The sequence below is a fragment of the Aphelocoma coerulescens genome (assembly GCF_041296385.1).
Source record: "Aphelocoma coerulescens isolate FSJ_1873_10779 chromosome Z unlocalized genomic scaffold, UR_Acoe_1.0 ChrZ, whole genome shotgun sequence".
NCBI classification, from domain to species: Eukaryota; Metazoa; Chordata; class Aves; order Passeriformes; family Corvidae; genus Aphelocoma; species Aphelocoma coerulescens.
The window spans coordinates 26,359,939-26,385,542 of record NW_027184085.1 but is presented as its reverse complement, the minus strand read 5'-3'; the positions used below and the strand labels follow the sequence as shown (position 1 = coordinate 26,385,542).

Genomic DNA, 25,604 nt, shown 5'->3' with positions numbered 1-25,604 from the left:
AAATGCCAGAGGATACAAAAATCAAATGCCTTGCAGGATTTGTGACTGCATCAGTATGTCACTTCACTAAACAATTCTGTAACGATAAAAGACTACCAACTTGACAGAATCTTTACCCATAAACTTCTGCTAATTCATGTTGTGTGAACATCATTTAACAGCTGCATTTCTCCCCTTCTTGCATATTTCATTTTGCCGTGGATTGTTCCACTATTTTAAAAAAACTGGTATCAGGCTGATGGATTTGCAGCCACCTACCCTACCACACTCACTTTTCTTGAAACACAGGCATGACATAAGCTTTCTTTCAAAATTTAGGAATTTCCCCGATGTTAGAAGACTTACTGGAAATCACAGAGTGGGTCAGGTTGGAAGGGACAGCAGTGGGTCATCTGGTCCACCTACCCCACTCAAGCAGGGTCATCCTACAAAACATTTTACAGGATTGTGTCCAGACAGTTCTTGAGTATGTTGGAGGGAGACTTCCCATATCCTCAGCCAAGCAGGTGTTTTTTTTTCTTTTTTCTTCCTAATACTGCATATGAGTTGTCCAATCCTGCTGATTTCAGTTCCTTTTGGAACTGGAATGTCACCATCTCCATATACAGCAATAATACTATCTGTCTTTTTTCAAAGCAAGGACCAGAAAAAAATTCTTGAGCATTTCTTCCTATCTTCTATATCTAAAATTATTCCATAATGTGTGAAATTATTGTTAACATGGGGTGTGTGCTTCTAACACAATTCAAAAACCCTCTCAATTTCAAGATTTTTGGTTAATTTTAATCTTCACACAAACCTGTATTTTTAAAAAAAATGTGATTTGTGCAAAGAAAAAAAAAAAAACAAGGAGAGAGCAATTTCATCTAGAAGACGGCAGCTTGGCATAGTAAGTTTCTCAGTCCTACACAGAGACCCAGTCCAGATCCAGCTAAGAGAAGCTGAAATACCTCTGATTTCAGCAGAACTGGAGAAGGCACATTTTGTTCACATTTAGTGTACACTTAATAAAAATGATCTGCTGCAAACATTTAGCGTGCAACCTAATAATCCTCCTAATATGGCAGTAGAAATAAAAACCTACAGAAAACAGTATTTTATTTCCACAATTAATTTAAGTTCCAGGCCTTCAATACGGTATCTACAGCAGCAAATTCAACTTTCAATGTCTCTGTCACTGACTACAGCAGAGCAGTCGACCTTTTTATGTGAGCTGGGGGGCAATGCTTGTTTTTTCTTGCACTTTTGGTCACCGTAACACAACTATAGCAATCGTATTCAAATCTTTAGCAGAAAAAATATGAATGGCTTTGGAAAAGAAAATACGTTCAAAATCTTTGAATATGGCTTCAACTGTGAAGGTGCTGGACACTATTTTAATGCTCCAGCATATGTTTGTCCACACTGAACTGAGACACCAGGATTATTTACATATCTGAAGCTATTAGCATGTGTGACAGCTAATGGGATCAGGACCAATAAAATCAGTGCTTCAGAAAATTAAAAGCATGAGAAACGAGGACCACTTTCAATCCTCAGTATAAAAGCTGGGAGTATGACTACTGTGTGTGCATATCTATGCATACATGTTAATATTCACCTTGAGATACTCGATTCAAGAAGGAAACTTACAAATATTTAACTCTTTGTGTGCAGACATCCAACATGCTACTGAAGTGAGTAACGGAGACAAAAATAAAAATCAACGCAACTTTTAAAAAACAGAGGAGGAAATTAAAAATTACAGTAAATTAGGAAAGAAAACCAGATTTCTGGACAGTGATGAAAAACAGCCCAGACACATGCAGGGGCAAAGAAGCAAATTCAGAGGAGGAGACAGACACTCGGTGTGGATTAAATCTAAAGGGATTTAAGTCATTAACAAGAGATCAAAGAAAACATGAGAAGGGAGGGAAAGCTTTACAAGTGTCTGAGATAGGAGACCTTGGAGGAAATATGAATAGGATAAAATCACTATGGCTCACACTAAAAATAATAAAGGGAGTAGGACGATGGTTGGAATTAGCTGGAGCCTGTGCTTGGTTATAAGCTATTATGATGACAGAAACCCAAAAGTTTCTACAACAGACTAAACAGAAATAACAGGAGGGCTTTTTAACTCAACCTAATATGTGATGCAAAAACTAGTATCAGGAACAGTGAAAAAACACTGCAGACACCCAGCAGGCCTGAGCAAGTGAGCAAGAATCACATGGATGTACATGACTGCCAGTGTTGCATGGATGCAACAACATTTGCACCCAGAAAATCTGCTTCAGTGCAAATGCAAAAGGATCACCAATGAATGTCATTCACGCATAACTGACAGAAATGCACACTGACTTGAACTACAGCTGCGTAGCAGCTGCTGAGATTCAGCTGTGCCCATTACTACAGACATCCAAATCACCAAAGAGTGGCTTATTCTGCAAGCAATAAAACAGTAGGAATAAAGACTAGAGACAGGAATTAAAACAAACAAAAAAAAATCAGACATCCAGTTTCACTGAAAAGGAAGTCAAGCTCAGTACTTAACTGACTCTGGGCAAGCTTTTCAAGAAAACACAGGACAGATGTGCATGAACAGTGTTAGTTACTTAAGTAAAGGAGCTGTTCACAACCCTAATTAAGATTAGGAGGTACTCAAACTCAGAAGAAAATTTAGTAAAGTTCAATAAAACAGATGAATTAGAAGAAGCATATGAAAAAGCATTCCTACAAAAGAAACTTTCAAAACTGCATCTTAGTTCCCATGTCATTAAGTGCCAAACCTACTGTAAATGGAAAATGGGTGAACAGGCTGAAATAGGAAGTTAATTGATAAATTAAGCAAATGAAAGCAGTCTTCAAGGTAAAAGAAAGCATGTGAAACAAAAGGAGAAGCAAGAAATCAAATCAGTGTTCAGTTAGGGAAGCGTGCAGTACTCCTTCACTCCTCACTTATATCTTTTCTTTGAAACAAAGAGCCCCACACATTCAGAGAAGTTATAATAACTGTTTCAAGGACACAGAAAGGAACAAGAGGCTAGCTGAAGATAGTGTAATAATGTGCCCATGGAGAGTAAATTCTTAGAAACTCCTAGTACATTTTCTGCTCCTGCTCCACTCCTTATCACAGTGTTCATAATAATAAATGGAAAGCACAAGCTGGCACAGATAACTCTCTAAATCTGAATGTACATATCCAAATGCCAGTGTGACAGAGGAAGAGATTCCAAGGCACAAAGAACAATAGGATGTGCTGACCAGCCCTTTTACTTTAGGTAGGGAAAAGAATCTGGTGCTAGGACAGTGTACAATGGCAATGTCTGTCCAGCACACAGCAAACACCGCTTAGCAGCTATCTTGCTCTAACCATAGATCTGTGTCTGGAAGCCTCATGTGGTGTGAGAAAAGTTGGACAGCAAGATGCTGAAAACACACAAAGCCCTATGGTGAAGTATTTTTGAAAATAAATAATAAAAAAAACCCTAAAAAAAAAGTCTACTCCAAATCCTTTTGGGGAAAAGATTCTCTTCTGCAATGTGGAAGAAGGACAGAAGTTAACTGCTGAGCTTCCTGTGTTTTACCTCCATCTCAGGGCTGAGCAGCCCTTTTCTCTCAAAGTAAGGGAGTCTGGGTAGGTCATGATCATCCCTGTCACCACTGCTCCCCTGCAGAAAGCTCTCCCCAGCCCCTGCCTCTGGTGAAGACAGCCTTGGACAAGGTTTGGAGTACCACTTGCACAGAAAAAGAAAAGCAATCTCCTCGAGGGTTTTCCAAATCTGTTTACAGTTCTATTTGTTTTTACACTTCCAGTGAAGCATCACACAGGACTGAAAGCCTGACAGGAATAACAGAACTTCTTAATTTACAGACTTTGAGAACTGACACTAGTTCTACCCTGTTTCACCAGTATGATGGAAATACCACTCTTTTGACAAGGGTCTGTGCATCATTGAATGAATATATACAGCACCTCAAACATTAGCTCAGTTAAAACACAGGCACCTACACACACTCATCTGCGTGTGCAAAGCTGCAATAATGAATACTGCTTGAAAAGAGGAGCAGGGAAAGTGCAAGCTTTGCAAGAGAACTGGAGAATTAACTGGAAACATCTAATCAGGGATGCAGAGCCCTGTAACATTATGATTTATTTAACACAGTTGAACAATGGCTGGAGGCAATGAATCATATAGGAGATGACAAAGCTGCAGGAGATTTCCGTCATCTACTTTAACCTGCACATTGATCAGAGTTTACCCCGTATTAATCACTTGAGATCATAATCTAACACACTCTTAAACACCTCTCCCGATTATGCTTCACTTACCCCCTTGTCCTTATGCAGGTCACTCCACTGCTAATTGCACTTCTAGTTAGGAAAAAAAGTGTCTAGTGTCTAATCTAATTTTGCCTTTTTTTAGTTTCAAGCCGTTGCTCCTTGTTATGCTGTCTCAAGCACTGTAAATAATCCCTCCCCCTCCTCCATATTATTACCTCTCAAATATTTATAGACTGTTTATATCCACCCTTAGTCTCCTTTTCTACAAGCAATACATCATTTTTGTCACCCTTCCCTCTATCCTTTCAGATTTATCTATGTCCTTTTATAATGAGATGCTCAGAACTCCTCTACCGTTTCCCCAAGTACAGTGAACCCAAAGCAGCAGAGAGAAGCTGACTTCAGAAACAACTCCTTTTTACACAGCTCTGAGAAAAACATGTTATTTTAATAGGAATTGAAAATTACAAAGCCACAGCCACCACACTGTGGAGTGCTTTGTTCATTGCATACTTTTATCAGTCAGGAATTAAAAAATCCTATTAAGGGTAAGTTTTATCCTAAATCAAGGAAAGATTGTTGAAAGCTCCCGTAATACTTACTTAGTCCAGCTTGGAAGAGATTTAGTAACTAAGAAAACTACTATACAGGCAGAAGACCACTTCCAGCAACTGTTTCCCAAGACAAAATCTAACTTGCGCTGTGGGAATCATGTCAATTCAAGAGAGGTAAGACAGTCCACCAACTCTTAAAAGAGACACATACAAATGTGATTCTTTTTGTCTTAACTGCAACGAACTGGAGAAAACCAGATGATGATGGATTAGTTATTCACAGGTGAAGGACACAAAACTTCTTTGTTAGCTGTTACAATCCAGTAAAGAGAGGTCATGTTTAACTACGCTCCTTACTTTTGAGCAGAGATTTGCTGACTGTGGGAGAAGCCAGGGAAAAGCACCAGGAAGCAATGGAAGGAGGCGGCAGGACCAGGAGGCAGCCAGCAACTAAAACTGCTAAAGAAGCAGCCAGGGGTGCAGCAGGAGAACATCATCCTTAGAAAGTAGTGAGGAGACCAAGAGAAAAGCAAAGAGCAGGAGGATGGTAACCACTGCAGACCCACCAAGATCTCTGAGGGCATGCAGCCATCATGTTAGTCCTGGCCCAGGCAGCCAAAGCAGCTACTGCCACCTTCTTACTGCTCAGCCTTGCTGAGGCCTGCTGCCACCTGAATAATCAATCCCCTCCCCCTCCTGATATTCCCCACTATGTTCTCCATAAAAAAAAAAATCTACCATTGAGTAGGTCAAAAGGGTCAGAAATTCTTTCACAGGCTTGCAAATGCTTATCAGTATTGAGGCTGGCTGAACTTCAAATTTCAGTATATTGGCTTAATGTCAACACAAGCTAGGAGGAATTTCAGAGATTCACACAACAGTCTAGTTTGGAAATGATCTCTGGAGACCAGCTGGCCCAAACTTTACTCAAACCAGAGCCAGCTTCCCAATTGGATCATGTTGCTTACACACCATCCAGTCAAGGTTTGAGCCTCCCCAAGCATGGAAACTCCAGAATCTCTCTGGATAACCTGTTTCAACCCCTAAGCACTCTCACAGTGAAATGGCCATGGCAGCTTTCTCATGACTAAAATGAGGCTTTTGGGATGAAACTGAAATTCTGACAGCACATGACACTATGCTATAAATACTAAAGACCTTTCTTCAAAAAGAAAATTTCTCACTTTTTTTAACCAGGCTACAGTATCTTTCAATTATAACAACTATTTTTTTTTCAACTCATCACCTATGCAGCACAACAGCTGCAAGATCATGGCATCAATTTTTGAAATCACAACACAGTGATCAAAAAAGTAAAGGAAGAGTAAAGAAGGCATGGTAGAGTTTTTGCAGACAACTAGGGCACTGAAAATTCAAAGGGATCTCAGTACCATCATACATTAGGCACTGTATTACTGCTGACCTCACTATAAAGATAAAAGATAACGAGCAGATAAAAGAGCAAATAAAATCCCTTCTACTTGTCAAACAGTTTCAAAGTGAAGGCAGCACCTACTTAGAGAAAAAAAGAATACTATTTTGTTTCTGTCAAATGTAATAAATGTAACAAAGGGAAATAACAAATACAAGCTTACTACTCACAATTGTTGAAATTATATGTTTGTCAACCAGTGATACTAGGAAGGCACCTGAACACTGCTGTCATTGCAAAGACAACGGGGAAACGTCCACAACAGAGCATAGGCGCAGGAGCTGGCATTTTGCATCACACAGTAATCCCATCTATATTGGATGCTTCTAAATTGGGCCAACAGCAGTGCAGAGCAGCAGAAAGAAGGGGTGCTTTCCAGCACCTTCCAGTCATCTGGTGACATATGTTGCAGCCACTCCACTGGCCAAATGCCAAACATGACCCTTAGTCCGTGACGACGACCAATATAACGAAGAAAAGGTGAAATGCATTCTCCTTCCTTCAGTGTGAGAAGATTTCTTTCTTTTTTTTTGATAAACTAAGATGTTTAATGACCACATTTGCCTCCCCTCTCTGCCCCCTGGTGACTTCTAAATATTAAAATGGCAGAGGCTCCAAATTGACATAGACCAGTGAAGAACACAGGTGTTATAAAATGAGCATGTCTGAAAAGCACATTCTACAGGTTCTACCATAGTCTTTCCTAAATTTTGCATATCTGTTAACCTAACAAGATGTAACTATCCTGCTGAAGGAAGGGCAATTATGTCAAATGACCTGGGATAATGACTTCTGTTGCTCCGTACAATTAAATGGCCTTTTCTTTCAGCAACCTACAACTTTTTAAGCGGAAATGCACAGGAACAACAAATTCTGTCTGTAAGACACTCTACTAATGCCCTGAAACCATGGTCTGCTCCCTTCCAACTACCCTGCAAATTCCCAGTTTGCTTTTGAGTGGGAACACACACTCCATCCAAAATAAACATGCTTGACATGGTTAATGTCCAAACACCTATGCTATGACTGTGATAATTCATTTTTCCCCTTTTCAAAAACAGCATGTCACAATGGGATCTGAAAAACTGCCCCTGGTCTCCAGGTATCATACTATTTCTGATCTGCTAATAAAATGGATACAGCAAGCAATGACTCTCTCTCTGGCACTATGTCTGATTTGTGTGACTCCTTCACACATTACTCCTCTGCTGGCAAACAATGCTCCGTGTGATGCGAGTCCAAAAGAAGAACTGCTCTCACAAGCCAAAAACCTTAGAGGAGGAACAGAATTACCACTGTCAAAATCACCTCTTGCCCAACCTAATGTGTCACACAGGACATGCTGCAATCCCAGGAGCCACCGCTTCCCCTGGGGCTTGCAGGGAACTGCTGACTCCCCATGACATGAAGCGTTTCACTTTCTCTGCTTGCTCTAATAATTACTGCAAATTCATGAAAAATCAGCACCTCAGCCTACCAACCTGAGACAATGACACTTGCTCTGATGGGGTCTTCATTTTGCTTGCAGTTTAGAGTACCAACAAAATCATAAAACAGCAATACAAGAATCCATCAAGTACCTGGTCCTCAAACAACCCAACACATAAAGCCAGAACTTAATGTCACTTGGCAATTTCTCACCTAAAAATAAAGGTCTTTATGTGCTAAAAAGAAAAGCCTAAGGTCATTTAGGCTGTATTCCTCACCAAAGCCTGTAGTCAGACACCTGATAAAGCTATCCTACAGGTCTGCATAAATGCAGAGCACCTTCTCCAACTTCAGAGTCAGCATGCAATCACTGGTATCAAATCAAAACCCAGAAGTACTTACATTACTTTCAACAGATGAACCTAGCAAAATTATTAGGGACGTAACTTTATTTATACAGTGTAGTCACCTCTGAGCTAAGCACAAATGTCTGTTGCTACTTAGGTGCCTAAAAGCAAAACTATGAACCTGATTTCCTATTCATTTGCAGATGTTTCCATTTCTGGTGAACAAGGTTGACCCTGTCTTGATTCTTGACTAGAATCACATCTTCTTTCTGGAGATGAAGCTGTATTTCAAATGTTGCCATTCACAATCAGCTATTTATTTGGACACAAATAATAACAGTTAGTTATTTAGTAAAATGCTTGAGAAACAATGTATTTAAATTGCTCAAAATCCATTGTAAGAAAGATGACTGCTCTGACCAAAAATAGTCAAACAATTCAAATTATTTTAAAATTAGGCATTTTATGTTTTCAAGTCCTTATTCAAGCATGTGAATTACCTTAATGTTTGGTCAATGTTTTTAATTAAAAGACCATAATTTAATTCAATTAATTAGCAAATATTAAAATGGGGTTAATAAATTAAATACTGTCATCTAAAAAACATTAAGATCAAAGGTTATGCCAGTTTTGTCAACAGTAAAATTATTTCATTCTTTGGCCTTTCTGTATAAGCAAGGATCTTCTTGTCCTCCTGAGTTACACACAATCTCTACACATTACTGAATATACTACTTTAATCTTTAGCCAGCTTTTTCCATGTCTACAGACAAAGCATGCAGTAATGCAAATATGAAAGGAGTAACTGCATCAATTCAAAGGTGACACTAACATAATGAAAACAAAAAAGCTAATAAAAAGCTATTTATTGCTTTATTAAGCAGTTCTTTTCAAACCTTCCCAGCAAAATTCCTCTACAATGGTCTGAAACTGCCTGTCTGCACTAGATCCAACAAATCCATCTGACATACTTTTAATGGCCTGCAAAACAGAATAACGTCACTTGACAGACACACTCATGCACTGTCCTTTTTATAATGCAAGGCATTGCCCACTTTAGAATCATCTTTCTATCTGCCAAGTATATTCACCTGTATTACTGACGTATACAGATGATTAAAAATGGATGAAATTTTCTTTTATCTATATTTGTTTGCTTTTTTTCTATCTATACACAAGAAATCAATTACACCAGCTCCTTTCTTCTTTCTTATATATGTTCAATCACTGTGCCTGTCAGGCACAGTTAGAAAAGGGAAAAAGCAATTTGCATGGAAAAAAACATTTTGCCTAGAGTCTTCACTTGCACAGCACCTTCAAATCCCATCTGTGCTTAGCCATGCTTTCACTGAATCTACAAATATTGTCGTTGTTGTTGTTTTGGGGTTTTGTTTTACAAGTGTCAAATGCAGTAGAGTAAGTTGTAGTAAAAGAGAAGGACTGTTATCAGTCTTTTGTAGTTCATCACACCATGCCACACAGAACCAATGTACCACCACATCAAGTCATGTCTGCTGCTCTGAAAACTCTTGAATTTTGAAGATGCTACACAGCCAGCCAAAACACACTTACCATGACTGTGGCAGGAGTATATGTTTTGGGACAAAGGACAAAAGCTTCCCATAATTCTCTACTTGCAGTCACACATCCTATTGAATTTTATTACAGCACCAGTCTGTGTAAAAGAAATTTTGATTTTCAAGTAAAAATGATCAATTAAAATATTAAAGACTGATACTGGATCCTTCCCTTTTGCTAGTTGTACCAAAAGTATATGCTGCTATTGGGGAGAGGATTCTCCACAACCCTGTCACTGCAAAGAGGTGAACAGGTGCCAACAGCAGGCATAGGCAGTGCTGGCCATTGTCCCCAGCCATGAGCACCGCTCTCCCAGCACTTCACCTGATGGTGTACTAGCTGCTGTCATGGCTGTACTTGCTGAGTGCATTGGGCTGCTGCTTTCCAGCGAGAGGCAAGAGCTGCCACCACTGTTCTTCTTAACAAATGTCTCCGGGACATTAGGCAGGGGCACTGGGTGGCTGATTCCAAGTTCTTCTTCCTGAGCTTGCTGTCTTCTTAGTGCAACCTGAGAACAAAAGACAAGACATAGTGCATGCTCTGTGGTTTTGAGCACAATTTATACTGGCAACAATGACAGATTCAAAGCTGGTTTTTCACTCTTTCTATTCTGAGTAGTGTTGATCATAGAATTACTAAGGTTGGAAAAGACCTCCAAGACCACTGAGTCCAGTCTTCAACCAAACACCACCATGTCAACCAAGCTACAGCACTAACTGCCAGGTCCACTGGCACTTTCAGGGATAGTTACTCCAGTACTTCCCATTTCAGCACTTGACAATCCTTTCTATTCTTCCTGATGTCAACCTGAACCTCCCCTGGCCCAGCTGGACGCCATTTCCTCTTGTCCTGTCACTACTGGTTGTCTGGAAGAAGAGGCAGACCCTCGCCTTGCTACAACCTCCTTTCAGGCAATTGCAGAAGGTCCCTCCTGAGCCCTCTGTTATCCAAGCTAAACAACCCCACCTCCCTCAGCCACTCCTCATATGGCTTACTCTCTAGGCCCTTCCCACAATCCAGCCAGGGGGTACAGAAGTATATAAAGATATTAAAAACCAACCCCTTTTGGTGTTCAAGCACATATAAACAAGCCTATGAAATGCTGGTGACATACATGTCTTCCTCCACCAAGGCCAGACAAAGACATATTACAGCTGACTACACTTCCCCAACACAGCTGCTCCTGGGACAAACACACTGCAGAAAGTGTAGTCACTACCCTCTTCTCTGCTGATACATAGCTGCTGGGGCTGAGAAGTTAGTCTGCTTGCAGGGTTCTGCTGCGCCTCTTATCGATATAAAGCAGCTCTTTATGAGGGCTTATATCTGCAATCTTCTGCTCTATCCAGGCCTGCTAGGTTCCCTGCTGGCTCTTTGCTAGAAATTTCCTCTTCAAGGAAATTTCAGCACACAGTACCCTGTACACAGAGAACCATTAAGGAAGAAGCATGGCAAATGTGAAGTGTCATCCTGCAAGCAACTCAGACAGCATCACACATACTGCAGACAGCTGGGCACGTCTGGAGAAGCTGGAGCTTCCCATTTCTTTCCCAACACTGACAATGTTCCAAAACCTAGCTGGTAGTGGCCAAGTCTATAGGCACTACACAGTTTCGATGTGGGTGCACACAAACCATATTCACTGCTTACAGACAGCCCCTTCTGCCTCACCTGAACTAGTAGATCAATTTAACCCATCTGTCCACCCATGCCATGTGTGTAGGAGATAAATATAACACTGCTACAGCTACCTACCCTGCTACTTGTCAGGTGACTGATTTGCATCTTTACCTGAACCTTGGAAATCTGTTCCAGATTACAGACTGGGATCATGAGCTTTTCTTGCTGGAAATTCTCCTGAATATCTTGGACAGGACTTCCCTACATTTTCATGTTCAAAAGCCACACTTTCTCCTAATACAGATGTATAATTCTGTTAACAGAAATTAGTACTAGCCTTTGCAATAAGAGACATCCCAAACAGAAGGTGCAGACTTGCAAACACCACTGAAACTTTGACTTCACAAGCCAATAACCTTGACCTGTAAAATTCCACCCGCATCAAGGGACTCATTGCAGAAATATATCAAAAGGGGGAAAGACAGACTTTCAATGTGTAACTCCTACACAGATAAGGTTTAGCTAGGGAGGCTTTCAAAGCTACTTTCAAATACTAGGCAGGGAAGAGAATACCCCCAGGAGGGCCATCACCAGAGCCTGCTAGCAGGAGGCACCCAATGCTGAGAAGCAAAAAGAGTCTCTGTTGAAGGGGATGCTTGCACGGGGAACACTGCACTTTCTGCTCCCTTCTCCGAGGCAGACAGCAAAGGGATCCACGTTTATTATCCCATGGTTCACACCAGGCAGAGAAAGCGCATGTAACTTGGGCATAACAACAATTTCTGGACTGCCATACCACCACCAAGGAGGAATTGTTTAAATGAACGAAAACTTACTACCATTGAGTTCTGAGGACGTTTTATATACCTGCACTGAATAACAGAATCAAAAAGCAGGGAAGGATTTAATCCAGGGCCGCTTAGGTTTCTAAAACCTGTCAGCCCGACACACATTTTATGCGCGATCATGGAGCTCTGAGCACACATCAGTTGCAAAGTGACGCGTGCGGGTGTGCAAGCACTGCCTTCCCTCGCACCAGCAGCCCTAACGCCTTGTCAATAATTTGCCCGCAGGGGATCGTTTGCACTAACGAGGGCGTACAATGCCCCTCGCAGAGCTCAACTACTCCAGCAGCCATTACACGCCCAGGACTCCTCTTAATGAAGTTTGCAAGATGAAGATCGCAAAGGCTAATATAGCCCTGCATTAACACCCCGGAGTTGTGACTTCAGCGAGACTACCCAAAGAAAAAGTTACTCCTACCCTGAACTGGATACCGTTTGTTTTCTTAGCCCTCAAAACACTGAGCCCTCGTTTAGATTTAAGATGACACACCTACACAGCTAACTGAAGAGCTGCTATATACAAAATTTAGAACAACGCTGTCAAAAAAAACCCCAAACATTAAAAAGTTAGAAGTGCGCTCAACTGAAGCCACCATCATCAGGAAACACAATTACACTGAATCTGAAAACACCGGCGCAAAATATTCTCCATAAGCAATTAGCTGGCTAGATTATTCATTTTCTAGTTAAAAGCGAGCTGGAAAACGACCACTGACGGTAGCTTAGGGTCCCGCTCCATGCAGGTTCTACAGCCGCCCACACCCTGTGGAGCTGTCCACAGGGCTGGGCTGCACCCGGCTCGGGGGAGCGGCGCTCGGACGGGGTGCGCAGCTGACCGCTCACCGTTGCCGCTCGCCCCGACTGCAATCCTCCGCGCCTTTGGGGCATCTCTCTTTTTTTATGGAAAAAAAAAACAAAAAAATTTGAAACAAATACAGCGAGAAGTCTCGCAAACATAGGAACGCGGCGGTGTAACTCTTGACTCCAGTCCAGGGCGAGGCTAACCCGCGGCTGAGGTCTCGCAGCGCTGCGCACCGCATCTCGGCGCGGCCGCTTGGCCCCGACGGGCACGACAAACCCTGGGCACGGAGCACACACACGCCCCGCTGCCAGCAGCGCGCCGGAGGGCAGCCCATCCCGCTACGGGCACAGCTCACCTGCGCTGCCATGACGCGCTGCCGCTCGGCGATCAGGATGCACTTGTTGCACTGGCAGTCCCGCCACATGCAGAAGCGCTTGTGTCCCTTCAGCGGCGAGGAGTAGCCGTGGTTGCGGCAGCGGGCACACTTGGGCAGTCGCGGCCGCTTCCTCCCGGCTGTAGCGCTGCCCCTGTCCGCCGGGCCGGCTGCCATGGGGGCCGCCGCCTTCCCGAAGTTGCTCGCCTTGTCCCCCGGGCCCGCGACGTCCGGGGGCTTACTAAAGGCCGGGGTGTCACTGGGCATCGCGGCAGGCGGGGGACAGCCGGCAGAGCGGTCCGCGCGGTGCTGTCCTCCCCTCTCCTCTCCTCTCCTGTCCCGTCCCGTCCCACCACTCCGCACGTTTTGGCGGGCAGCACCAGGCGGGCGTCGCCCCTCCTGCCGCGCCTCCCCCACCCCTGCTCCTGGGGGGTCCATGCGGCCGCGAAATTATTTCTTGCTATCCCGAGGGAGCGGCCACCCTTCCCTCTGCGCTCCTCCCTCCCCCACCAGGCCGGCCTGTGGCGGCAAAGGCGGGCCCCGTCCAGGCCGGTCGCAGTCGGATGCACGGCGGAGCGGTGGGTGCGGGGCCGGGGGTGGCAGAAGTGCTGCGGGGCTCGGCTCAGCCGCGCTGCCCGGCAGGTCCCGCACGACAGAATGCCCAGGCCCCCGGTCGGGGGCGCTCCGCGGCCGCCCTGCGGCCTCTGCCCACCCTCCCTGCCCCGCAGCGGCCAGCGCAGGCCGTGTCCATGGTGGTGATGCCGGACGAGGTCTGAGACAGCAAGGCGGAATCGATACAGAGAGGCCCGTGCTTAAGCCCAGTGGTCCCTCGGGTTGGGCAGGTCAGGTTTGGGCAGGCGACCAACATGGCCTAGCCCAGAGAGAGGTGTGACACCCGAATAAAACACCCGAGTTGCCACAGCTCAGCTGCTCTTTGTTGTGAGGCTGCTGGCGTCTGGCTGGACTGCATCCTCCCTTTACGGGTTACCTCGCAGTCGTATCCCGCAGTGTGTATAAAGACACCTTGATCAATATCTGTGTGGGCAGGTGATTCCAGCAGGAATCGGGGCAAGTGAGAGCATGGTGATAACACGGTAGCCATCACCTCTGGAGCTGGTGTGGGTGGCAGAGTGGCTGAACTCTGCAGGGGAAGACAAGCGAAGATGCTTTTCTTTACATAGGCCGCCCTTCCAACTTGGCACTGTGATTTATACATGCATGCAGCTCTACAGATATTATTTACAGTATTAATATTTCCTCTGTTACACCTTTAAATCTTTCTGGGCTCAACTTTAAATGACGCTATCTTCATGCTGAAATGAAACTATTAAATTACATCTCAATCTAAGATGAATGACAACTGTCAAATGAGTGACTCAACAGAGATGAAGCAGAAAGCATCTGAGATTATGTGAGGCTGATTTATAAAGATTGCATAAAGATTTCTATAACCCCAGCTTCATGACTCAGCATATCAGATGGCAGTAAGTTACAGTAGGTAGAAATTTATTTCTGCTAGAAGAAGCCAAGAAAGGCATCTCTCTCTTTGTGATCAGCTAACTCCAAGCTAATTCTGCTCAGACTGAGCCTCCATGCTGGAAACAGTGAGTGCCTATCTCTCAGCCTGAAGAAAGCCCCAGATCCTTGCCGCTTGATGCTTTGCATTAGCTTTTAATAAATGACATTTAAAGAACTTTTTCCTTCATGGTACAACAATGGAGACATTTATGGCGCTTTCCATCCTCCAGAGAGACCTCATTCACACCCTCCTGTTAAGCCCCAGTCACAAACAGTCAGACAGTCCACAAGTGAAGGCCGAGCACAAGCTGTGTGGGCTTGGTATGACCATCATTCAACTCACAGAAACTGAAACTTTTCCCTTGCATCACTTTGCTGGGATTGACATTTCTGATGTCAGTAACTGCACATTTTCCCACAAGACAAGAGAATATGCACACAATGTTTAGAGGAAGAAAATTGGGATTTGCCTTTACATGTAGTGGCACATATCACTAATGTTTAAGGGAGGTGAACAGTGTAGGCATACTTAGCTTCACATATCAAAACATAAAACTCCACCCTGAATGAAACCAGTTGAGATCTTCTCAAGTCATATGGGCATTGATCAGTTTCCAAAATTTTGTCTAGGAGCAAGCCTTGAATATCCAGTTTGTGAAGTTCAGTGCATGGTGGAACACACACAGAGGAATGTTTTCAGGTTCTCCCCTACAAATTATCTTAAAGTCAATTGAAAATGCAAATTAAAAAGTAGATGAAAGGAGGCTAAATCAAAAGACCAAGAAAGGCAAAATAAAATAAACCCAACAGAGGTAGGAGAAGAAAATCAGAAATGACAGCAGGGGTGGAAAAGGAGAAAAGGTAAGAGAAGGAGAGTACATAAAGCAGACAAAGACAGACAAAGGAAAAATAATATCAGTCACCAGGTGTTTATATATGACTTTTCACTAGAAACTTTAGTGGGACAGCCAACCTCAAAGATGAATTACAGGATGCAAAAAATGCAACAGTTCCAAGAAGAACATTCATTTATCACTCTTTCATGTAACTAGTATTTTCTCCTCCTGCTTTTCAGGCCAACTGCACTGATCTGTATTATCCATAATGTCACAGAACCTACTGTACAGAAGAAAATATTAATGTTGTTAGTACCTGTTTGGTGTTTTGTGTTCTGGATGAATACCACCGAAATATATAGATGCCTCATGAATACAAGTACATGATTGATCATTTAATAATGAATTGCTTTAGTTTTGCTAGCTCAAGTCACACTTTAAGTATGGGTTTAGAGTGCAATGTTTTTCTCCATTTTTTTAATGGGTATTTGGTGAGGTTGACAACACATTGCTGGATTTGTCATCTGTGGAGTCATGAAGTAATAGGAGATGGTCATAAACTGCCGTTAGTCCTAAGACGAATCACAATGACCTCACTGCAAGTCTTCAGGAAATTTAGTCATTCATTTAATGTACGTCTGGGCATCTCTGGTTTGAGTCTGTCCAGTGATTATGTCAGTGACTTAAGATTACTGCAGTTTGCTGTCACCTTTGGAAATAACTGTAATTAATATTTCTGATAAAAAAAAATAAGAGGAATCAAAAGACATTTTTGCTTTTCTTTTTTTTTGTCTTAATAGATATCTGATAGTTGTCCTTTAGCTTTAACTTCTTCTTTAAAGTCCAAAACAGCATCTGTTAGTGATGATCTGTCCTTTGCTGATTCATGCCTTTAGCTGATCTCTTGAACCTTGCAAAAATATTTTATTTGCTAACAAGATTATAATTTTGAGGGACAAATGTGGGCAAGACGTGATCCCACCACATTTCGTATGAGTCAGCAATCCAGTGGGGAGATTACAAATTAAAAAGGATTTAATTCTAATGCTGTTGCCTGGGAAGTGATGACCTTCAGTTTCACAGAAGTCAGTGGGGTTGAGTGCATATCATTTTAGAGAACTGCTAGACCTGATTCTGTTTAATTTTTCTTTTTCCTGTCAGTGGGTCAAATCAGAGGGTTTGTGAGATGTTTTTGACTCTGACAGATCATTTTATAGACTGTATCCCCAGGGCTAGTTTGTGGATTCCCAAAAGAGCCTCAGCTGCAGGAGTGGTGAGAGATAGAAGATAAAGCATGCACACTGCCAGTCTGCATTGTTTGAAAACATAGATGTGTCCATAAACACTCTGGACATTTTGAACAAAATATCAAAGACAGAGGGAGCCAAGCAAAGAAGGGAAACCATGCCAGCACATTCCCTGACGCACTGATAGGAGCTGGGAAGCTCCTCAGTGTTGAACTTTAGTGTTTGCCTGCAGCTTTGGGTGTTTTGGCTGCCCTACAGCCATCTGTTTAACAGAATAAACAGGTGTAGAGGTACTCTCGTTTCTGCTCCTCCAGCTATGTCAGTCTGTACATGGGTTTACTCACGTGGGTCATCGGCTAGTTTTCAGCTGGTTTACTTGTGCCAGTAGTCTCCCATGCAAGTGTATTCGCTGGAGTGACAGACATCATCACAACTAAAACACTTGAAAAGATACTTCAGGAAAAATCCAGTAGGTGGCATAAATAAGCCATGCATTTTTTATTTATTTTTTTACTTTCATTTGTACACATGTGCAGTTCTCTTTCATTCATTCCTTATTTTAGTCCTCCTTTAACTTACAGGGAAGCTGAAGTTTTGTCACTTGGCTCTTAGAACTTCATTCCCCAGGCAAAGTTTTGTATTCAAGCAGAGGATTTTCTCCATGCTTTCTGGAAGCATATAGGTTTTGGGGTTGTTTTTCCTCCCACCTCTCTATTTATGTTTCTAGCAGTTTCTGTTTCCAGGTTATACTACCTGCAGATCTTGAACTGCCTGCACCACAACAAAAGGAAAGGGTTTCTTACTGGGCAGATATCTGAACCCAAACCTTGCCTTGAAATGCTCAGTATTTACTAAATTTTATAGTCACCCTTACAGCTGTTCTCTCAGACACTTCTCTGTGATGATATATTGAGTACTGGCACCAAGAGCATTACTCCAGATCAGTGAATTCTGATAAACCACTGATGGCTTTTGCTAAAAGTCATTTCAGTCAAGCTGAATCTTTAATTCAGACTTAAGATTTTTAAGTGCCTCAGCCTTCCTTGCTCCAAAAATGTTTCTGTGGCATGGGCATTTAGGGATAAGGTTTCAGTGTGCTACTTGGTTCTCTTCTCCTCAAACTCCTTTTTCTTCCCCCCCCCCCCCCCCCCCCCCCCCCGGTGCCCAGGGCTCCACTCTCACTGAGTGAACAGCTAAAGCAATGTATAGTGCTGCCACCATTTGGCTATTTGCTGCCTTTCCTCAGTGAGAGTGAGGAGACTCCTTGGGGTGGTCCACAGCTTGCCAAGTGAGCTCAGGGCTGTCTTTCTGCATCAGCCCCAAAAGCTGCTCTGCTTGCAAAGACTACTGGTTGTAGCAAGATGGGACAAATTGTGTACACTCTTCAGCACCCTCAGTTCATGTTTTTTTCTCTTGGTACAAATCCATACTCACTGGGAAGATAAGGTGTCAGGGGACCCTTCTCCAAAGGGTGCAAGAAGGAATGTTGGCAGGGAACAGCATCATGCATATCCCAAGTTGAAGAACAGGCCTCCCATAGCAGGTGACATGCCTTAATGGCCACTGAAGCAGCGTGTTTATTCACACTCTGCTTACTGGTATTCTTCCAATAAGTATGGGGCAAGAGAGCCTTCACATCAGTAACTTCGGATGAGCCACAACTGAGAAAAGTGATGGGTGCCTAAGCAGAGATGTTTGTTTGCAAGATACACATTAATCAGAATCTAGAGTTTAATGGTCCAAATGTCAGGGTTATGGTAAAAATTATTTATGTAAAAATAAAGAAAAGCCTACCTGTTACAACAAATGGCTCTTCCCCTTCATGGCTGTGAGTCCATATCAAGCTAGGTAGCATCTATTGTTAAAACGATTCTGGGAATTATTTTAATTATTTTTCTGGCTTTCTTTCTCTTTAGTTGCCTTAAGAAAGTTTTATTAAGGGCTATGGGAAGAGCTTTCTCTTCTAGTAAAGAGGGGGGAGATGTTGTGGTGGTCAAGGCCACCACAGAAGTGACCAAGGAGTCACCAGGCCCAAGAACAGCGGAGGTCCACTGGTGGGCAGGTACTAATGTACAGAAGTGCCTCCGTGGCCACTTCTGCGGTGGCCTTGCCCACCACAACATCGCGACTGTTCCCAGAGCATCCTATGAGAGTCTGCCTGGGCAGAGCGTAGACAGCTCTTGCACACTCATGCAACACCCGGGGCGGGTAAGCACATACACACACAAGCACTTCGGTGGACCACACCGAGAACAAAGAGGCTGGAGGGGCTCTTTCTGTGGAGTTCCACGGACACAGCTTATTCCGTAGGTGAAGGGATCCAGGGACAAAGAGCCTGGATATCACAGCGTCCAGGGATTAAGTAAGGGGAGGAGAAGGGGCAGAGAGAGGACCAGGGACCAATGGAGAAAGAGCCGAGGGGAGGAGCATAGGGGGGGCCAGGGTACACAAACCGACGGGGAAACATGGAGGGAGGAGTTGGGATACAACAACCAATGGGGTGTCGAGGAGGGGAGAACATTCTGGAACTAAGACTTATAGGGAAGAAAGGGGGCGGTAGGCCAATGGGCCAACTAACTGGGAGTAATCTACATATCACGACAAAGGACTGTGGGAACTCACTGGGACTACCATGGCATTTCTGTACCTTAGTACCTGCCCACCAGCGGACTTCCGCTGTTCTTCGGTCTGGTGGCTCCTTGGTCACTTCTGTGGTGGCCTTGACCACCACAACAAGTCCAGCGAATGAGATTGTCCCACACTGCTCAATAAAAATAGGATTAACTGGAAACAAAATTCACTTTGTTACATTATGCCAAATATAATACAAAACCAAAGCAGTTTTCAAGTTCAATGAAGCAAATAGAATGGAGATACTTAAAAAATGCATATGTTTATCATGTTTCCACCCTGACTAATTTTACCAATAACAAAAAATTAGCATTTTTTTACACTAACATCTACATTCTTCGTTTCCTCATTTGTTCATGCAAATTGGAATAATTTCATTGCAGACATAAAGGCTGAAGAAAACACCCTGTGAGCCACTTGAAAATTTCAGTCATTGTTAATAATTGACTTGGATAGCTATTTGAAAGCATTATTAGGCCCAACGTATAAAATAGAAGTTAAAAAGCAAGTGTGGAGAAAACCACTGAACTGCTTCTTCCCAGTATTCATTGTTCATTTTAGGCACACTTGAAAATTAATTGGATCCAGTGACTTAGAACATTGAAGATTCTTGCATGACTCATTAAGCTGACATTTCTAACATTCCTAATTCACACAGTAAGAATGATAGAGTCGCATAAGCCATCTATACATTTGAGCTCCTTCATCAGGGTAGGACTACTGAAGAGAATGCCCTTAGTCTTGAATATCATCATCAATTCAGCTCTAAGACATCTGTAATGGAGCTGAGTTTGATAGACTGCCAGAATATGAAAAACTAAGCTCCAGCATCTTAAAAATAGGCAACACAATTAATTGCTAGTTTTTTATTTATGGTCTTTAATGTTTTAATAGATACAGTTAAATTTCCACTTCACTGAGCAAACCAATTGGGATTTAAATGAAGAAATAGATCATTTCAAATTATAAAGTGCTTGCTTTATTACCTATGCCTTCTCTAATGGTGCAAGTTTTTATTATTTTGCATTCTTGATCTTCAGAAACTTACAGCTGCTGAAACTCTGTGGTTCTGAAGGATGGTTACAGCTGAGGTAACAGAAGGGGTAGGTTTTGCTATGTCAATTTACTATCCCTCCAGTTTTTTTATTTGTGTATTATTATTTGTTGCACATAATTCTGATGCTCAATAGAAGCAAGGTTATTGTTACAATATCTCCTTCTGATTTATTTTCATCTTTTTTCCTTAAGCCTAAATAAATATATTTTTCACATAATTTACTGCTCTCAGGGGAGTATTCTGTGAGACTTCCCATTAAAATCAGTGAGTGTAGCACACATGCTTGAGAGCAAAGTGTTGTGCTGCTCTTCCCCCATTTCTTCCCATTTCCTGTGGGAAGCCTTTCAGATCCACTGGGTGGGGCAGGGGTATCAGAATTGCCTCCAGAAACAGCTGAGCTCTTCCAAATATTTTAATCAAAGTCAAATGACTGTTACTTAATCAGTCATGCTGTGAAATGACCTGATGTGAGCTGCTGACCTTTCGCATTTCCTAGAATGGGAAAGAGGCTTTCTTCTTTGCTGTCAGCTGGCCTCTCTTCCCCTGCACCCTCTCCCATTCCAGCCTCCATGCCCCAGAGCTCCTAGAGCAACTGAGCAGTTCAGAGGTGGTCCCTAAATGCTATGGACAGTGAATTGGGTCTTTCCATCTTCAAGGGTTTGTGTTGTCATCTCACCTCCATGATAGGAATCCAGTCCAGAGAAGGGACCTGGGAGATCTGGGTCCCAGGAAACCTATGCCTATCAAGTAAAGCTTTACTTAGTGCTATCAAGATAATCAGAGCACTTAGTTGGCTTCCTTAGGCAACAGTTTTCTTCTATCACTTGTGTGTCTGTCAGCAGTGTTGGGGTTGATGATCTCTGTACATCATATGTGCACATTTGGTAATTAACAGTCATTGAGTTCCTCTGATACTACTGGTGAGAAGCTGGTAAGGAAGATGACACACTTACAAATGTGTTCAAGTGTTAAGCTATTAATTTTAATTAGGCTGGCTTTGTCAAGACACTGAGATACCTTGAAAGGTGATGGAAACACTGTATAAAAACTAATTAGCCATCTTAATTTTTTGTCATTTGTATGCAAACAGGGCATTTGCAGATGCCAGAATAAAGTTGTTCTGAGCCCAGCTCAGCCATCCCAGCTAAGTGCATGAAAATATTCACATTGTCTGAGTAAAATATTTTAAAATATCCTCAGAGTTTGAAATTGTAACAGATAGCACATGATGAGGTTGAGAACAAAGAGTATCTTCTCTGCGTGGTTGTTTAAGTCATTCTTTTCTCTTACCTAATTTCAAGAAACCAAGGCATGGAGATTGCCTTTTCACTGGAAGGCAGCTTCTGTGAATTCACAATAATGACATCTAAGAAGATTGTTCATTAGGCACCTAAGGTAAGTAGGGTACACCTCTAGTATTGCCGGAGTCTCTATTATAAACATAATAGCCCATAATTCCTCTTTGCAGGACTCACTGTGTTCTACTGTCTGAATGATACATACCTTAAATACCTGCCTGGACACTCACTTTGCTTTATGGCCCATCAGCTTGCTGATGTTTTGGTCCTCTGGGTGAAGAATACATGCCTTAACCAACTTTGAGTAGCTGTTTTTTCTTATGTGCTGTTGTGAGATCCCTCCTGTCTTTTTTCAAAACAAACTTGAGGAATAATGTGAAAATTACACATAGAGACACTCATGTACCTGGGTTTTTTTCCTTTTTTTTTTCGGAAAGAATAGTCCCTTGGTTACAATCATGGTATTGTTAAAGTAGGAGCTGTTATCAAGGGTGGCAATGTTATTAACAAAGAATATCTTGTACTTTTATTCCTATTCAAGAATGTATCTAAAATAATTGTTATTATCAATATTAACTTCTAGAGGGCACTAGTTAACTACCTAAGATGGTCAAAATAACTGATGTCCCAAACCAAGTCATATGAGATTGCACTGTTGATCATACTTCAGAAGTGGACCAGTGATGGTGGTGGTGGTAAAGGGAGACAATGGAATACTAGAATTCAGGAATGGCCTCAAAATTAATACAACCCTTTTCCTAGCAGGGGACAGAAGGAGTGACTTCTGCAAACTTAGATCTATTTGGATGCTACTGAAGTAGTAGGAAACACAACGTCACTCTGATGAGAGACTCACTAGTTTACTCACCATCAGCAATGCTAGAGAGAAGTAGAGAGGGTAGGGATAGAAGAGCTGCACATTTTCCCTGCAATTCTAGGCTCATGCTGTGCCCAAGGCTTCATTTAAAGTCAAGGCTAAGTTTCCACATGCAGTCTCCTCTCTACCTTTGCCCCACCAGTATCTCAAGAAAAGACACGGCAGTTCAGGATGACAACCTAGGCATCCTTGTGCTGTTGTTTGTGCTTTTTGTTCAGCTTTAGGATCAACACACTCGGCTGTGCTCAGCCACAGAAGAGGATCAGCTTTGCTCTCTGTGGAGGGCAGTCACCTACTTCAGGTACTTTTAGGCAGTCTGTATTACATTTCAGGATTAATTCTTTGGAATAACTAGTTCCTCAGGTCGAGTATTTATGCGTTGGACAAGCACGTCCTACTCAGCTTGTTTTCGTGTTTCTCAGTAACAATGCATGACAGCAGCAGACCATCAGAACCCCTGTTCAGGTCCATGATAGGTGATATTTTCAGGTTTGTTCCTGCCTTTGAAGAACTTTTTTTCTTGAAGTCTTGAGGAGAATAATACAGAAACCTTCCTGCAGTTGGAAAAGAGTTAGTTACAGCCATCATCTTTGCTGCTGTAAGTTAGGGCTAGTGCCCCTTTTGATCTGCTCTCTGGTGAGGAGTGGGGGCTGGGGTGACCTGTTTGTGTGAAATATGTCTCCTGCACCAGATTTCATGGCAGGTAATTTTGTTGGCATCCTCAAGAAAATCACCCTGTAATTTGAAGAGAACTTTAATTTCTAGAGCAGAGGTAGATCTCAGAGCCTGGGTAGCCATCCAGTACCTCTTGGGTAGACTAGTTCCTTACAAGTGAAAGAATGCAACCCCCAGAGTTTTCTCAGAAGGTAAAGTCAGGCTCCTGAACTTCTTCCATGTTGACTTGGTAGAATAGCTGTAGAAATCCTGTGGTTTAGCACAGGGTTACATGGCAGGGTTCCTTTCTCTGCCTATGGAGCTTACCTTTCTGTTAGCAGTTGTTTTACAGTGTTCATCCCTTCTTCCAAAGGCAATTCTGGGCTGCAGGGCACAGCATTTTTCCATCTCCTGACACCAGATCTTAGGTGAGAATACTGCTTGGTCTCTTTGCACAAAATTTGTGTAGAAAGCAATGGGCTACTAATTCAATGTTAAATTAGAGAAAATAATTGTGACCAAGATTTGCATGTGTCAGCTCATACATGCAGCCCTGATATGTCAACACTTGAAAGGGGGTTATTAAAAGAGGAAGAATTAATGAACTAATACCAGAATACTGAAACAAACAAACAAAACCCCAACTCAACCAATCAAAAAACCCCAACCCAAACTCAAAAAGAAACACATAAACAAAAACTCAAACCCCAACAAACCCCTGTAACTAACTGCCCTGTCAGAGAATCTGGCTGTTGTCTTCTGCACGCCTGCAGCAGTGCTGGATTTATCCTGTCTGCAGAGGTCTCCCCACTCCACAGAGAAGTCATGGGGAAGGCTGAGGGAGGGGGAACAGCCAGCATCTGCTAGGTTGCAGCTGGGCTCTCCATCAGATCTACAGGGCACAGTGGGAAGGCACTGGATGATTTTGTTATCCAGCTTAAAGGAGGCATTTACAGTCATATCTGTAGCATGTTTTCATAAACTCACACATACCTATTTTCATATGAATATGTGTCTTCTTTGCTTTCAATTCTTGACCATATTCTGACCAAATATGAGTTGTGTGAAGGCTGGAATAGGCAGTTACCATGTGAGACAAAGAGGGAAACAAACTCAATATTAATTTAATTCATTTTAAAACTCACCCAAATTTCCTGAGAACTAAAACCTGGTTTTGCAGAACTAACCTGGAGAGTTTTCTGTATCTCTTTGCCTGTCTCTTTGCAAACCATTCGCAGAGCTTATTATTTCAGCACTCGCATAATGAGAGATGTTCTAAATTCCTTATTTACAGGATTTGTCTCTTATCAAAACAAAACTACCCTTTTAAACTTCTTCCTTATTTTCAACTTTCAACTTTTTAGCAGCTGTTGTTTGCTCTGTTGAGGGTGGCAGACTTTGGACCTGTCTGCTGGGGACACTGTGACTGTAAATGGTGTCAAGTTGCATTCCATCTTCCAGTGTCAGGTGCCTCTGCTCCACCTGAAATGGACAAAAAATGTACAGATCATTTTTTGTTCTCATCACACTGCTGATTTTTGTTTAAGCAACTCTCTGGCAAGTTCTCTTTTAGTGTTACAGATTTCCAACTTTCTATCGTGCCCACAAATACATAATACTTTTCCTCAGTTGCTTCAGTCTGGTATTGCAAAAACAAATCTCATTTTGTCATACTGTGTTTCTAATCTCTCCCAATCTCTTTGTGCAGCTGTTCTGCTCACACTTCTCCCAAATCATCAAATGCAGAGGGCATAACATGCTTCTTGCTCCTCCTGCTAGGCTAGTGATGCAGATTAAGCCACCACAATAAAGAGCCCCTGAACAGATGTATCTGGTTGGACTGGAAAATTCTCATGATAAATTTGCAAGAATGAGTGCATGGCGGTGGAGTGGGGCAAGCCATTTCTAGGGCCAGCCCCTGCCTGCTCCCACCTCCTCACTACCAAGGGATTGTAACTGTCTGACACTCACCCTTGGGACTGGGGAAAAGTTGCCTTTCCAGCAAAATGCCCAAGAGCAACGCAGGGGTGCTGCAGGATGACTGCCAGACACAGCAGGTGGTTTTTCATGCCTCAAAGAAAGGTGTGATACCATAGCCCGGAAGAAGAGAGGGATCTTTCCTAATCTGCCAGTTCCGCCATGACGTGCAAATGAAATCTCATATCTTCACCTCAGTAAAGTTAACATGGCTCAATGAGGAAGGACAGCATTAACTGGGGGAACATGAGCTACCCTTCCAG

General features: G+C 42.7%; 1 protein-coding gene across 1 annotated transcript in view; it reads right to left on the bottom strand.

Annotated features, from left to right (window-relative positions):
- Positions 1 to 13,513, bottom strand: part of DMRT1 (doublesex and mab-3 related transcription factor 1) — a 56,684-nt gene extending 43,171 nt beyond the window's left edge. Inside the window, exons 1-2 of the mRNA XM_069001602.1 lie at positions 13,229 to 13,513; positions 9,931 to 10,114 (exon numbers count right to left, since the gene is read on the bottom strand). Coding sequence (XP_068857703.1) covers positions 9,931 to 10,114; positions 13,229 to 13,513 — 469 coding nt within the window. The remainder of the gene's footprint in view (positions 1 to 9,930; positions 10,115 to 13,228) is intronic.
- Between the last annotated feature and the right edge of the window lie 12,091 nt (positions 13,514 to 25,604).